This window comes from Bos indicus, chromosome 16 (genome assembly GCF_029378745.1).
Source record: "Bos indicus isolate NIAB-ARS_2022 breed Sahiwal x Tharparkar chromosome 16, NIAB-ARS_B.indTharparkar_mat_pri_1.0, whole genome shotgun sequence".
In the NCBI taxonomy this organism is placed as follows: domain Eukaryota; kingdom Metazoa; phylum Chordata; class Mammalia; order Artiodactyla; family Bovidae; genus Bos; species Bos indicus.
This window is the reverse complement of record NC_091775.1, coordinates 56072486-56085081: the sequence shown is the minus strand read 5'-3', so window position 1 is coordinate 56085081 and position 12596 is coordinate 56072486. Positions and strand designations below refer to the sequence as shown.

Genomic DNA, 12596 nt, shown 5'->3' with positions numbered 1-12596 from the left:
CAATGGGGTTGCAGAGAGTGGGACATGACTGAGCAACTAAGCACACACAACATGTTACAGATTTTTTTTTTAAGTTTATTTTATTTTATTTGGCTGTGCGGGGTCTTTGATGCAGCATGCTAAATCTTTAGTTGCGGCATGTGAGATCTAGTTCCCTGACCAGGGATCGAACCCAGGCCCCCTGCATTGGGAGCACGGAGTCTTAGCCACTGGAAGGGAAGTCCCAGGTTTATTTTTTATATATTGGTTCTTTATGTGATCGCTGCATGTCTTCCTGACTGGAGCTCCCAGCCTCTACAACAGTGCCTGCTGTCTAGGTAGTGCTCTATGTTTGCTGAGAACAAGTGGTTGAACAGGAGACTTTCCAATTGCCTTTAATCTGGAGTGACAAGAGACTCTGACCGTTCTGGGGCTTTTTAGGACTGTTCCTTGTAACCATTCATACCATACACAGAGGCCGTCATAGTGTCCAAAGTTTAAATCAGCCAAGACTTAGACATAGGAACTTCCCCAGTGGTCTAGGGAATAGACTCTGCCTTCCAATGCGAGGGGTGCAAGTTCAATCCCGAGTCCTGAACTAAGATCCCACATGCCACAGGGTGCGGCCAAAAAAGTTTAAAAATAAATTAGACACAACTGCAGTCTGGGTAGAGGTTTCTCCTGTCTAATGAATAGAGAACTCTTTAGAATGCCTATGACAATACCAACTTAATACTAGTCTTCAATCACACAGAAGGTGGCTTATATCTACATTTGTAGCAATCCTTGTCATACTGTTTTTGGTTTGTTTAGGAAGAGGGAAATAAATATAAACCTTGCCCTTTATCTCCACTAATTTGACTTCATCTCCCCAATTACTAAAATAAGTAAAATTAACAATATACATAAATATAATTCATTCTGTTTGCTTTTTAGAAGTATTTCAGCAGTTGCAAGCTTGTTTTTCGCCTGCCCCACACTGTCTCCCAATCCCCCAATAGAATTTTTCTAAGTATTCCTCACCTAGCTCCTCCACCTTAAGAAATGTCTGTGGTGGCACCTTGAGGCCCCTGCTATCGTGTCCCTCTCAAATCACTTCAAGGCTGAATGGGGAATGAGGCCATTTTACACAAAGGTGTAACCTGTCTGGGTCACAGACACATGGTCTCTCAGAGGCCTGAAGGTAGCGCCTGTTTGATTTCTCTTCTCTCCCCTCTGATTAGATAACATCACCTCTTTTATTCTGTCTCCTTAAAAAGCTATGAGAAAGAGGGCATTGCACTGAGAGGTAGAAAGCTAGAATTTTCTGGACATTCAACTTGGCTAGTTATATACTGGGCTTCCCTGGTGGCTCAGATGGTAAAGAATCTGCCTCCAATGCCGGAGACCTGGGTTCAATCCCTGGGTCAGGAAGATCCCCTGGAGAAGGGAATGGCAACCAGTATTCTTGGGACTTCCCTGGTGGCTCATACAGTAATACTATTTTATTTATATAGAGTATGTACTATTTTCTACTTCCCGGTTTGGTTAACCAGGAAAAAAAAAGTTCCTGCAGACAGAGTTCTCATCTGTCAGGTATTTTCTGATGAAATTTTGTGAACATGTCCTTTTCCTTTTCTGTAAAGATGAAAAGAGGAAGAAAGGTGGGCCTTTTTCTCTGGACCTGACTGAACTTTAAAACTTCTCTACTAATTAACCAACACTGGGCTCCACACTTTACTTAACCCTGGGAGCCGGTCATCAGCCTTTGACCTCGGGCCTCCCCTCCTCACCAGCTCCATCCCCCACCCTAGCCTCTGGAACCCCAGTCAGATGTAGAGGAAAGAACCAGTCCAGAGGGATTGCCTCAGACCACACTATCTCCACTCGCTCAGACCTGTGGAAGATTAGCGACCATGATTTCCAATGGGATAGGAACCGTCACCGCTGGAAAAAGGTAAGAGGGGTGGGCTTCCCCTCCGCATGCCCTCACTGGGTTTCCTGACCTCTGAGGGGCTTGCCGGGGTGACCGCGACACCTTCAAGAAGACCGGGCCCTCTCACCCTGGTAGTTATAATGAGACTCGTTTGGAAGACATCATCCTGAGTACCCTCCCTCCCGCTTGGTTCCTGGGATAAGGCCTTTCCCTAAGCCACACCTTGGATTCCCAACCCAAGAAACAAGGGGGATGTGTTCCCTCAGAAGAGATGCTGCTCTGCGGCAGCCCTCTCAGCAGCCCAGGAGACACTCCAAGGGGAAGCGCTGGGCCTGCCATATATCTGGAAAGAGGGAGCCAATGTAATGCGTGAGGATCTCCTAACTCTCTTTTTGCTCCTTCCACCCAATTCCGCCCTGCCCACCCCGCTTTCCTGTCACAACCCCAACTCCCTCCCAAGGTCTCAGTGACCTTTGACAAAGGATCATCTCTTAACATCATACACATTCCTTCCTTTTTTTTTTTACAGGAAGCTAAAAGTGAGGCTCTGGCTTGATCACCTTGGTTTTTCTTTGTGCTTAACAAAGCTCCCAGGGCCCCCACAGCCTCCACTTTTATTTCTAAGGGTAGCTGAGGGATAATACGGGAAACAGAGGCAAGCCAGCTGGAGAGATGAATGGCAAGTTTCTCCCTGCTTCCTCACCCTGTCGTCCACAGCTCGCTCAGCACCTCCGCTCTCCCACTCAGTGCCTCTGTTCTTAAAAAGACTTCAGGGTTGACTTCAGATCATGCAAGAAACCAAGTACCCTTCAGCTGCCCCCAGCTTCCAGCCAGCCCCACACTTGCCCGGAAGACCACTCTGGCGAGTCCTTTCTACACCACCTACATGTCTTGTCTTTTTCTGCTGCGGGAAGATTGTGAAGAGTCAGTACCCATGTACAGACTCCTTTCTGTAGGCCTAGGGCCCCAAGTCAACCAGAGGAAGTGTCTGGCTCCTCATGTCTTATCTATAAAAACACGATAATAGAGTTTATCACTTTGTTTACTTAATTGGGTGTCCCGATTTTCCTAGTTTGTCAATTTCATGATATCCTTTTTTTTTGAAAGTGAGACTGGTTTTATTTACTTTAGTGAACACACTTTGGAAGTTACTAAAATTTGCAGGCAACAGAAAATGATGAGGACCTGATCTAAGGCAGTGAGAGAACAAGAAAACAATGCATAGCATCTAGGGTCTGACTACTGAGAAGGGAGAGAGGGAGAAATCCTGGATGGCTCTCAGGTCTCTAGATTGGATGACAGGGTACCTGAAGGTCCCATTTGCTGAGCTGGGGGACATAGAAGGAGAAGCAGGTGTTTGGGTGAGAGACAAGTTCAGTTTATTTGTATTTCACTAAGGGATCAACAGGACATCCAGGTGGAATTGTCCAGCAAACAACTGGTCTGGAACTCAGTGGAAAGACTAGGACTGGAGCTAGAGATTTCAGAGTTTTCAGCACATAGATTGTAGTTTTGCCCCAGACATTCCTTCTTAGCCCTCTGGTGTTGCTGTCAATCAAACTCTTCCCAGTCCTTTAACATCCAGGTTAAAATCCCTTCCCTAAATAGCTTCTGTTAATGGCTCCTCCAACTGACCTAAGTTTTCCCTGGGCACTAAAATTCCCTGCCATATTTCATGTATGCATTGTCCATTTCACCAGTTGGAAGCTTCGCATTCTTCATTTCTTCCAGCATGAGGCATTGAGCACACAAGACTTCTAATAACATCGTTACTCCCACAGTTGACTCTAATTTCAACAGGACTATGTCCAGGGTAAGGAGTCCAGGAATGAACTTGTCCTTGGCCCTTGTACTTTTCAAAGGTGTTGGCCCTCTTGGCCACACAGTGTGGGCTGGTGATCTACTAGGGTAAATCTGTGGTGGACAGTGGGGAGGGGATTTCTCAGCCTAGCTTAACTCAGGTTTCTGTCCCCCTATAGGAGTATATGTCTTCTCCCTTTGCTGCTTATTGGCCTCTGGGGCTGTGTGACCTGTCATCGGAGCCCTGTGGAAGACGTCTGCACAGCCAAACCTCGGGACATTCCTGTGAATCCCATGTGTATTTACCGTTCCTCAGAGAAGAAGGCAACTGAGGGCCAAGGCTCCGAGCAGAAGATCCCTGGGGCCACCAACCGGCGGGTCTGGGAACTGTCCAAGGCCAATTCCCACTTTGCCACTGCCTTCTATCAGCATTTGGCAGACTCCAAGAATAACAATGACAACATTTTCCTGTCACCCCTGAGTATCTCCACAGCTTTTGCTATGACCAAGCTGGGTGCCTGTGACAACACACTCAAGCAGTTGATGGAGGTACAACTCAAAGCCCTTCTGCCCAGCTCCTTGCTGTAACTCCTAAGAGAACATCCATGTGCTTAAGCACCCTTTCGAGACTTTGGGTAGTGTCCCCGGCTCTTTGTGTTTCTTTTTCTCTCTCTCCTTCCTAACCCCACCACCCCCCCGCTTTTTTTTTTAACACATCCTTTATTTATTTATCTATTTATTTATTTATGGCTGTGCTGGGTCTTTGTCGCTGCATGGGTTTTTCTCTAGTTGCCCAGAGAGGGTGACACTCTTCCGTTGTGGTGCTCGGGCTTCTCATTGTGGCGACTTCTCTTGTTGCAGAGCATGGGCTCTAGCGCTCACAGGCTTCAGTGGTTGCAGCACACAGGCTCAGTACTTGTGGCGCATGGGCTTAGCTAACCCATGGCATGTGGAATCTTCCTAGACCAGGGATCAAACCCATGTCCCCTGCATTGGTGGGCAGATTCTTAACCACTAGACCACCAGGGAAGCCCCCGCTTTCTTCTTCTTTTTTCCATGTATTCCTTTAGAAAGCATGAGTTGAATGTTTATGCTGTGCCAGGCACTGTGCTTGATGACTATTGGTCAGGGGCTGCCTGGCATGATGCTCACCGATCATGTGAACCAGGCTGTCCCACCAGACCCACCATTATTTTCTTTTGGCTTCTACAGGTTTTTAAGTTTGATACCATCTCTGAGAAAACTTCTGATCAGATCCACTTTTTCTTTGCCAAACTGAACTGCCGACTCTATCGAAAAGCCAATAAATCCTCTGAGTTGGTATCAGCCAACCGTCTTTTTGGAGACAAATCCATTACATTCAATGAGACCTACCAGGACATCAGTGAGGTGGTATATGGGGCCAAGCTCCAGCCCCTGGACTTCAAGGTGAGTTCCAGATGTCATCCCAGACCTCAGAGTTCTTCCTCTCTACTCAGAAGTTAAAGAGACAAGGAAGCAGGATCCTAATGAACACTGCTATGCTAATTGAAGGCAGGAAGAGGTGTTTTAAGTCAGAGCCCCTGGGATATGTATTCTTATTTGAAACCTGAGAAATCAGTGCTATCTATGGATTGCAGAGGCTCCTCTGAAAAAGTTATAAAAATCCTGTAACAGTGGCATTCAGAACGTGGGCACTCGTTCACATAACAGAGCAATTGTAGACCTTAAATGTTGCAAGCATTATTACTATTTTCAGATCCTTTCAATAAACAGACTTACTTAAAAAGTTAAAAAAAAAAAAAAAAAAGTCCTGCAACAAAGAAGTCTACTGATTTTATTCAAAAGTATTTCTCAAACTTTTTGGATCACATGGACATCTCTCCTGTGCCCCCTGCACCTCCACCATCACTCCTGGGCTTCCTAGAGAACACATCTCATGAATACTCATAAGAGTTCAGGTTTCCAAAGTCAAAGAAGATAATATTTTGTTTTCTTTTTCTAGACTATTTTTCTCTTCTTCTGTTTCTTTATTTCTTCCTCTTTTTCTTTCTCTTTCTTCTGTTAATATTTATTAACTCTATGGAAGATCCACAACAATATGCTAGATATGTGTGGTTTCTCCAATCTGGGTTAGAGTGATGGTTTAACAAAATGGTGGGAAAGAGTGGAGGGATGATGGACAAAATAAAATTCTGCATGGGGAGATGGAGAAGCCAATTGAATAGCACAGTTGGGTAGGTTTGTTTCCTGTTCTCCTCAGGGAAATGCAGAGCAGTCCAGATTGACTATCAACCAATGGATATCCAATAAGACTGAAGGGCGTATCACTGATGTCATTCCCCCACAAGCCATCAATGAGTTCACTGTCCTGGTGCTAGTCAACACCATTTACTTCAAGGTACTCAAAAATGGTGCTGGAGGGAGGCTCAAGAGGGAGGGGACATATGTATACCTATGGCTGATGCATGTTGATGTATGGCAGAAACTAACACAATATGGTAAAGCAATTATCCTCCAATTAAAAATAAATATATTTTAAAAAAATAAATGCAAAAAAATAAAATGACCCTGGAGAGACCTCAGGGATGACATATTTCCCTCCAGCTCACTCTCCTTCATACCATTGGGCATGTGTAGGCAGATCATTTTGAGAAATAGTACATGCGTGGTCTGGGCATAAATACAAATTTGCTGAGTCTAGAGTCATGTCTAGGGCTGTGGTTGCTGGACTGAGGTCCAAAGGGGGCCTGGTAATGTCTCTGGGCCCAAGGCAGCGTGTACACATTCATAGACCAGCATGCTCAGCAGCAAGGTGTGCATGATAATAAATTCTCATAAGTATGTGATGATTTCTTCTGTCCAGTTAACTTCATTTTGAAATCTGGAACAAAATGACAGAGTCTATAGACAATCCTCAGTGATGAGGTTTTCTCCATCATCTAGAGCAGCTTCTGCAGCATCTCAAAATTCCTCTTGCCTGAAGCTTCTGAACCTCCTGGTACCAGACTAACCTCAAATTTTGCAGAGGACTTGTGACATGATCATGCAGATGGCTTTGTCTTTCTCAGAGAGTCAAGTTCTGAAGATTGTTCCAACTTGATTACATTTAGGAAAAAGGATGAGGGGAGAGGATAGTGGGAATAAACAGACCACTGACACTCAGGAGGCCCACCAGCTTAACACAGGTTGAATTGTGCCCTCCCGGGTCATGCTCTAGATGTGTTCTTCTCCCCGACTGGGCCTGGAGGGTTAGCCCGTCACTGCTGTTGCCAACTGCTTTGTTGCTTGGGGGTTCCCTCATGCCAAGAACGCAGTAGGTTGCATTTCTACAGTGTGTACTGACTGCCCTTTGCAGTTTATGAAACACTTTGCCTTCTGATTCTCATGACATCACAAATGAGAACTTGAGCTGCTCAGACAGTATTTAGTTTAAATTCTGACTCTTCCACTTGTGACTACAAACTTGAGAGAGTTACTTAAGACCTTTCCGTGTCCCAGTTTCTGCATCTATAAAGTGGTAACAATGATACATCTGCCTCACAGGGTTACTGAGGGGATTAAGTCAATGCATACAAAATGCCTGGAGCGGTGACTGGCACACAGTAAGCATCCTACAAATATTAGGGATAACCAGCTCCTAATTTTACAAGCGAAGAACCACCACTGAAAGAGTTAAGTGACTTGTCCCCAAATCAAAGAGCCAGAAGATGACAAGGAATGCTAACTACATCTTGGAAATGTCAAAGCAGTATCTTGTATCCCTTCCCTCTTTGAACAGGAAGTTGGCCAGGCCTCATTCTCTGCCTGGCAGGACTCCCAGATGACTCCCTGGGATTACTACCTTTGTCTGGCTTTATTCATCAGGGAGAAAGCCCAGCATTTTGGAGGATGGTCTTTGAGAAGGAGGCTGGTGGGAGGCAGAAGGCAAAAGGCAATTAGATTTAAACTCCAGAAGAGACTTGCCAAGAGGCCAGTAGGTTATTTTTGTTTTTATGTTTTTCTTGTTATAAAAGCAAATAGTCATTGATGAAAAATCTAGAAAATACAGAAAATTCATTGAAAAAAAAAACCCCACTCATGATTCTGTCACTCTGACACAGTCAGTATTAAAAAGCCTTTTTATGCACATCCCTCTAGGTCTTTGTTCTTAAAAATTGCACTTCCATGGTCGTCCCTGGTGGCTCAGATGGTAAAGTGTCTGCAATGAGGGAGACCTGGGTTCAATCCCCGAATTGGGAAGATACCCTGGAGAAGGAAATGGCAACCCACTCCAGTACTTTTGCCTGAAAAATTCCATGGACGGAGGAGTCTGGTAGGCTACAGTCCATGGGGTCACAAAGAGTCAGACACGACTGAGCAACTTCACTTTTTTAATGTAATAAAATATTTTGACTGTTTTTCATGTCAGCATTCTCCTACGGATGTTTCTGGTCTTCTTGCTTTGTGATTCTCGCACCTGGTGTCTTCCTCCAGGGCCTGTGGAAGTCAAAGTTCAGTCCCGAGAACACAAGGAAGGAACTGTTCTACAAGGCTGATGGGGAGTCATGTTCAGTACTCATGATGTACCAGGAAAGCAAGTTCCGCTATCGGAGAGTAGCAGAAAGCACCCAGGTGCTCGAGTTGCCCTTCAAGGGTGATGACATCACCATGGTGCTCATCCTGCCCAAGCTGGAGAAGACCCTGGCCAAGGTGGAACAGGAACTCACCCCAGACATGCTGCAGGAGTGGCTGGATGAGCTGACAGAGACGCTGCTGGTGGTCCACATGCCCCGCTTCCGCATCGAGGACAGCTTCAGCGTGAAGGAGCAGCTGCAAGACATGGGCCTCGAAGACCTGTTCAGTCCTGAGAAGTCCAGGCTCCCAGGTGAGGGCAGGAAGGGTTTCCTCCTTTCTCTACCCTCAGAGTTGTCTGACCAAAGGTGGAAGAGATGGGGAAGGAGTAGACGAGAGGGAGTCCAGACACCTGGATTCTAATCCCAGTCCTACTGCCAACTCAGGGGAATCCCTTCCCTCTCAAGGGATCAGTTCTCTCCTGTGTACGAGGGGAAGCTGGCTCTTGGATCTCCATGGGCCCAGCTGGCACTGGAACCTTTGGAGTCTGTAACTCATAGAAGAGGTGGGACCAGGTAGAGAGAAACTTGAAAACCACCAGAGTTCAGAGCAAAGAGACAGCTAGGATTAAGAGCCAAGGACATCCAAGTCCCACCAAAGAGCTGTAGCTGACATTTAATAGCCCTTCCTGATATTCTAAAGGGCTTCTGGACAGATGCAGACAAGCCTTCCCAGTTGTGATTCTCTGATAATAGTGTTAAGTTGTTTTGGTTCTTCCAACACACCATCCTTGAAAAATATGCATTAAAATATCTCATTTTTAAAAAGAAGTTTACAACATTAGTTAAGTGGATTCATGTGTAATGGGCTGCCTTTAAACTAGGTCTCAGAACCATACCCTTTCTTCAAGGTGTTGTCACCCTGGAAGGAAAGACATTGCTACTAGATGGAGTGAGCATTTCTTTAAGAACAGGGTCCTCAGCCTTAACCCCCAAACCCCCATAAGCTAAAGCACCAGATTAACTTCATAGGAACCAGGCTGAATAAACCCAAAGTATTTTATTATTTTTAATGTGTATTGATTTTGAGGGTATCATTAGGTGAGGGTCCAGGATTTCTATTTTTCTAAAAGTCCCAAAGGACCTCTTAATCCAAACTGAATTCCTCTCTGTGGGTTGAAGCCAACTTTCTCCCATTTCACAGATCTTTCTCTGGTCTTCCTTCTAGGTATTGTTGCAGAAGGTCGGAGCGACCTCTATGTCTCAGATGCATTCCACAAGGCATTTCTTGAGGTAAATACACCTCTCTCCGCTCTCTCTTCTTATGCTTGCTTTTTTTGTTACCATGCTGCTTTATTATTCAATACATCAGTATCTCATATGATGAGTAACTTTGGAGTCATTCCTTCATTGGCTCTTACGGTGTAGACAGCAGATGTTTGAACAGTAGGTGACAACTGTGATAAAAGGCATGTTTCCAGGTCCCTCAAACCCCAAGTCTATAGTGTCCTCCTCTATACATAACTCTAACTTGAAGCCCTCGTGGTCTAATTGTTCTACCCTCCATCCGCTACCTCTCCTGGGAACACAGACATTAAGGTGAAGGTGATACCGGAAAAGCAGCCAGCAAAGGCATTAAAAGGAGAACCAGGAGATGATGAGCTTATGGAAACCCAGGAAGGAGTTTTAAGAAAATGGAAAGCATCTAGTGAGAAGACTGAAAAGTGACCGCAGGTGACTTTCCCCTGAGGCATTTGGACAGTGTAGTGGGGGCACGTCCTAATTGTAATGATTGAAGAGCAAATGGAAAGTAAGAAAGAGCTGGTGAGTGTAGACCATCACTGTAGTGTCCTACAGTGTGTTCCAGAAAACTAGAACTCTAGACTACGCTGCAGGTAATAAAAAGTTAGGTGGTCAAATAAATGTATATCCTCTTCTAGGGAAGTTAACAGAAAATCAAAGCACATTGGAGTGTTGATGTCTGAGCAGTTCCACAGTGAAGAAAATGATTCAATATTGCTTAACCCAGTGTTGCCCCAACTAAGATGCCCATGGAAACCTTTACTGGAGTAAGAGCTGTGTAAAGCCTATAGAACTTCTGGCTCTCAAACAAATACTGAACTATGGATCAATAGCATTAGTTATCTAGAGAGCTTGACTCAAGGTCTGAATATCTGTATATTTACAAAGCTCCTCAAAGAATTCTGATGCGCATCCAGGTTTGCGAACCACTTATGTAGACCATTCTTTGGGGGACCCAGGCTGTGAGGGAAATGTGATAGGCCAATGTTAGAGGTCATAAAATTTAGAAATCTCAAAAAGGAGACTGTGGTCGAAGAGATAGATTTCAGAGCATGGTGCTAGTAAATATAGTTACAAAGTCCAAGCTCAGTGGGAAATATGTCATTAGGAGGAAAGTGGAAGGATCAAGGGACAGGAAAAAGCCAGGGTAATTTTAATGGGAGTGAGGAAATGTGATAGTTTGAAAAAAACAGAAGGTTATAGACTGAGAGGATAATGTAATTATAATTTCAAAGGTCGAGATGTTCTGAGAGATGGCAACTTCAAAGTGTAGCCACGGACTGGTTTGCTGAAGTGAAGGCAATGCTCATTGGGTTCAATGAGATGAAAGAAATGGAAGTTTAGAGTATTGAATGGGTCTCCTACCAAGACATTTTAATTGTCTAGGTCACACGATAGCAGGAGTTAGGTTAGAAAGGCAATGGGCTAGGCAATAAAATCCTCAATGCGGGACTATATTCTATAGAGCAATAGGACCAAAGCAAGAGTAGAAAGATATATATCTTAAAAGATTCTGAGGTCAGAACAGGGGATTTTACATGAATACTGGATTAATGATTTTGGAAGTGAAAATACTGAAGCCATATTGATTATGGAAGAAATAACATTTAGACTGCAAGAGAAGATGAGTCCTCAGGATTTTAACTATGACTGAGAATCTTCTTCCATGGACCCCAAATGGAAGTGGTCAACTCAGACCTCCATGAGGGCCTTGAGTTACGATCAAGAAGAAGCAAAAGTTCAGTTTCATTTTGTCTACCTGAGCCCACTAAACAATGATGCAAGGTTCCTCCATGGCTCTTGGGAGCCCTATACACAAGGACCCTAATTGATTGTCTCCTGAGAAGCCACTGAAAACCAGAATCTGATTTGAGTAAAAGGGCCCTGGTCTTACAAAAGTTCATCTGCTCTTAGTACTAAAACGATCGTGAATTCGATAGCATGTGTAGAAGGGAGAGGTGGTAAGGAATGAGGAAGGGGAAATCATCAACCAGCTTCTCTCAAAGCTCAGGGGTCTGAAATGCTTTCCTTGGAGGCAGGGACACAGTTTTAGTGACATTCTAGGTGCTCAAGCAAAATTTCTAAAGGTGTCTCCCATCTCCCTCCAGATCTGTGGCAGTTCTACTTATCAGTAAGCTCCAACACCATCCTTTCAATCTATTACTCTGAGAAATATTCATCTCATCCAGCCAGAGGACCATCCTCTTTTCACAGGCCCTAGTTCCTGAGTGGCTGTTGACAGTAGTTCTATCTAGGATCTTGATGATCCAGAGTGGAACTGTCTCAACTGCGGTGCTCTAATTTTGAGTCAATAGGTCTTTCAGTATACAGTTCAGTATCATGTACAACATTGCCAGCCAGAAATGTGACAACTTTGTGTACATCCAGATTTCTGGTTCAGAGAGTATCTGAATGGACCCTGGCACTTTCTTTCAGCACAAGGCTTGGATGAATACAAGTCTTACATCAGTACAGTGGATGAAAGAAAAGACTAAAAGTAAGGTTCCAGAGGGGATCCGACCTAACTCATAGCAACTGGAAAATAAGTGGCATGTTTGAGGAATTGCTGTGTCCATGGATGATGTACCTCTTGTAATGAGCTGCAGAGTAGCTAACGTGGCAGTCTGTTTCCCATTTGACCTGCAGGTAAATGAGGAAGGCAGTGAAGCTGCATCAAGTACCGTCATTAGCATCGCTGGTCGTTCGCTGAACTCGGACAGGGTGACCTTCAAGGCCAACAGGCCCTTCCTGGTTCTCATCAGGGAAGTTGCTCTGAACACTATTATATTCATGGGTAGAGTAGCCAACCCTTGTGTTGATTAAAATGTTATCCTTTGTACTTCTTCCTATTTTGGTTTGTGAATACAAGTAAAAATAAATACAACTTCCCATATCTGACAATTATGAATGGACTTTGCCATCTGAAATGAAGGCAAGGAAAGGAGAAATGGATAGAGATGCTGCTCGGCATTTGGTATAACGAGGCTTTCGACTTTTCTCTACCAGTGAACACATCTGGGTCAAGAAAGTGAAGGAGGGAGGTATGTTACTACTTCACCTTGAAAGAC

At 44.6% G+C, this 12596-nt stretch overlaps 1 protein-coding gene across 2 annotated transcripts; it reads left to right on the top strand.

Annotated features, from left to right (window-relative positions):
* The first annotated feature begins 1757 nt into the window (after nucleotides 1–1757).
* SERPINC1 (serpin family C member 1) lies at nucleotides 1758–12429 on the top strand. Of its 2 annotated transcripts, XM_019976383.2 has the most exons (8): nucleotides 1758–1915; nucleotides 3874–4243; nucleotides 4907–5122; nucleotides 5937–6074; nucleotides 7455–7649; nucleotides 8150–8540; nucleotides 9455–9519; nucleotides 12175–12429. In XM_019976383.2, exons 1-8 carry the CDS (start codon nucleotides 1875–1877, stop codon nucleotides 12349–12351), a joined length of 1593 nt encoding a protein of 530 aa, XP_019831942.2. In that variant the 5' UTR covers nucleotides 1758–1874; the 3' UTR covers nucleotides 12352–12429. The 2 variants fall into 2 exon arrangements, with proteins under 2 accessions (XP_019831942.2, XP_019831943.2); XM_019976384.2 differs by lacking the exon at nucleotides 7455–7649.
* Nucleotides 12430–12596: the final 167 nt, after the last annotated feature.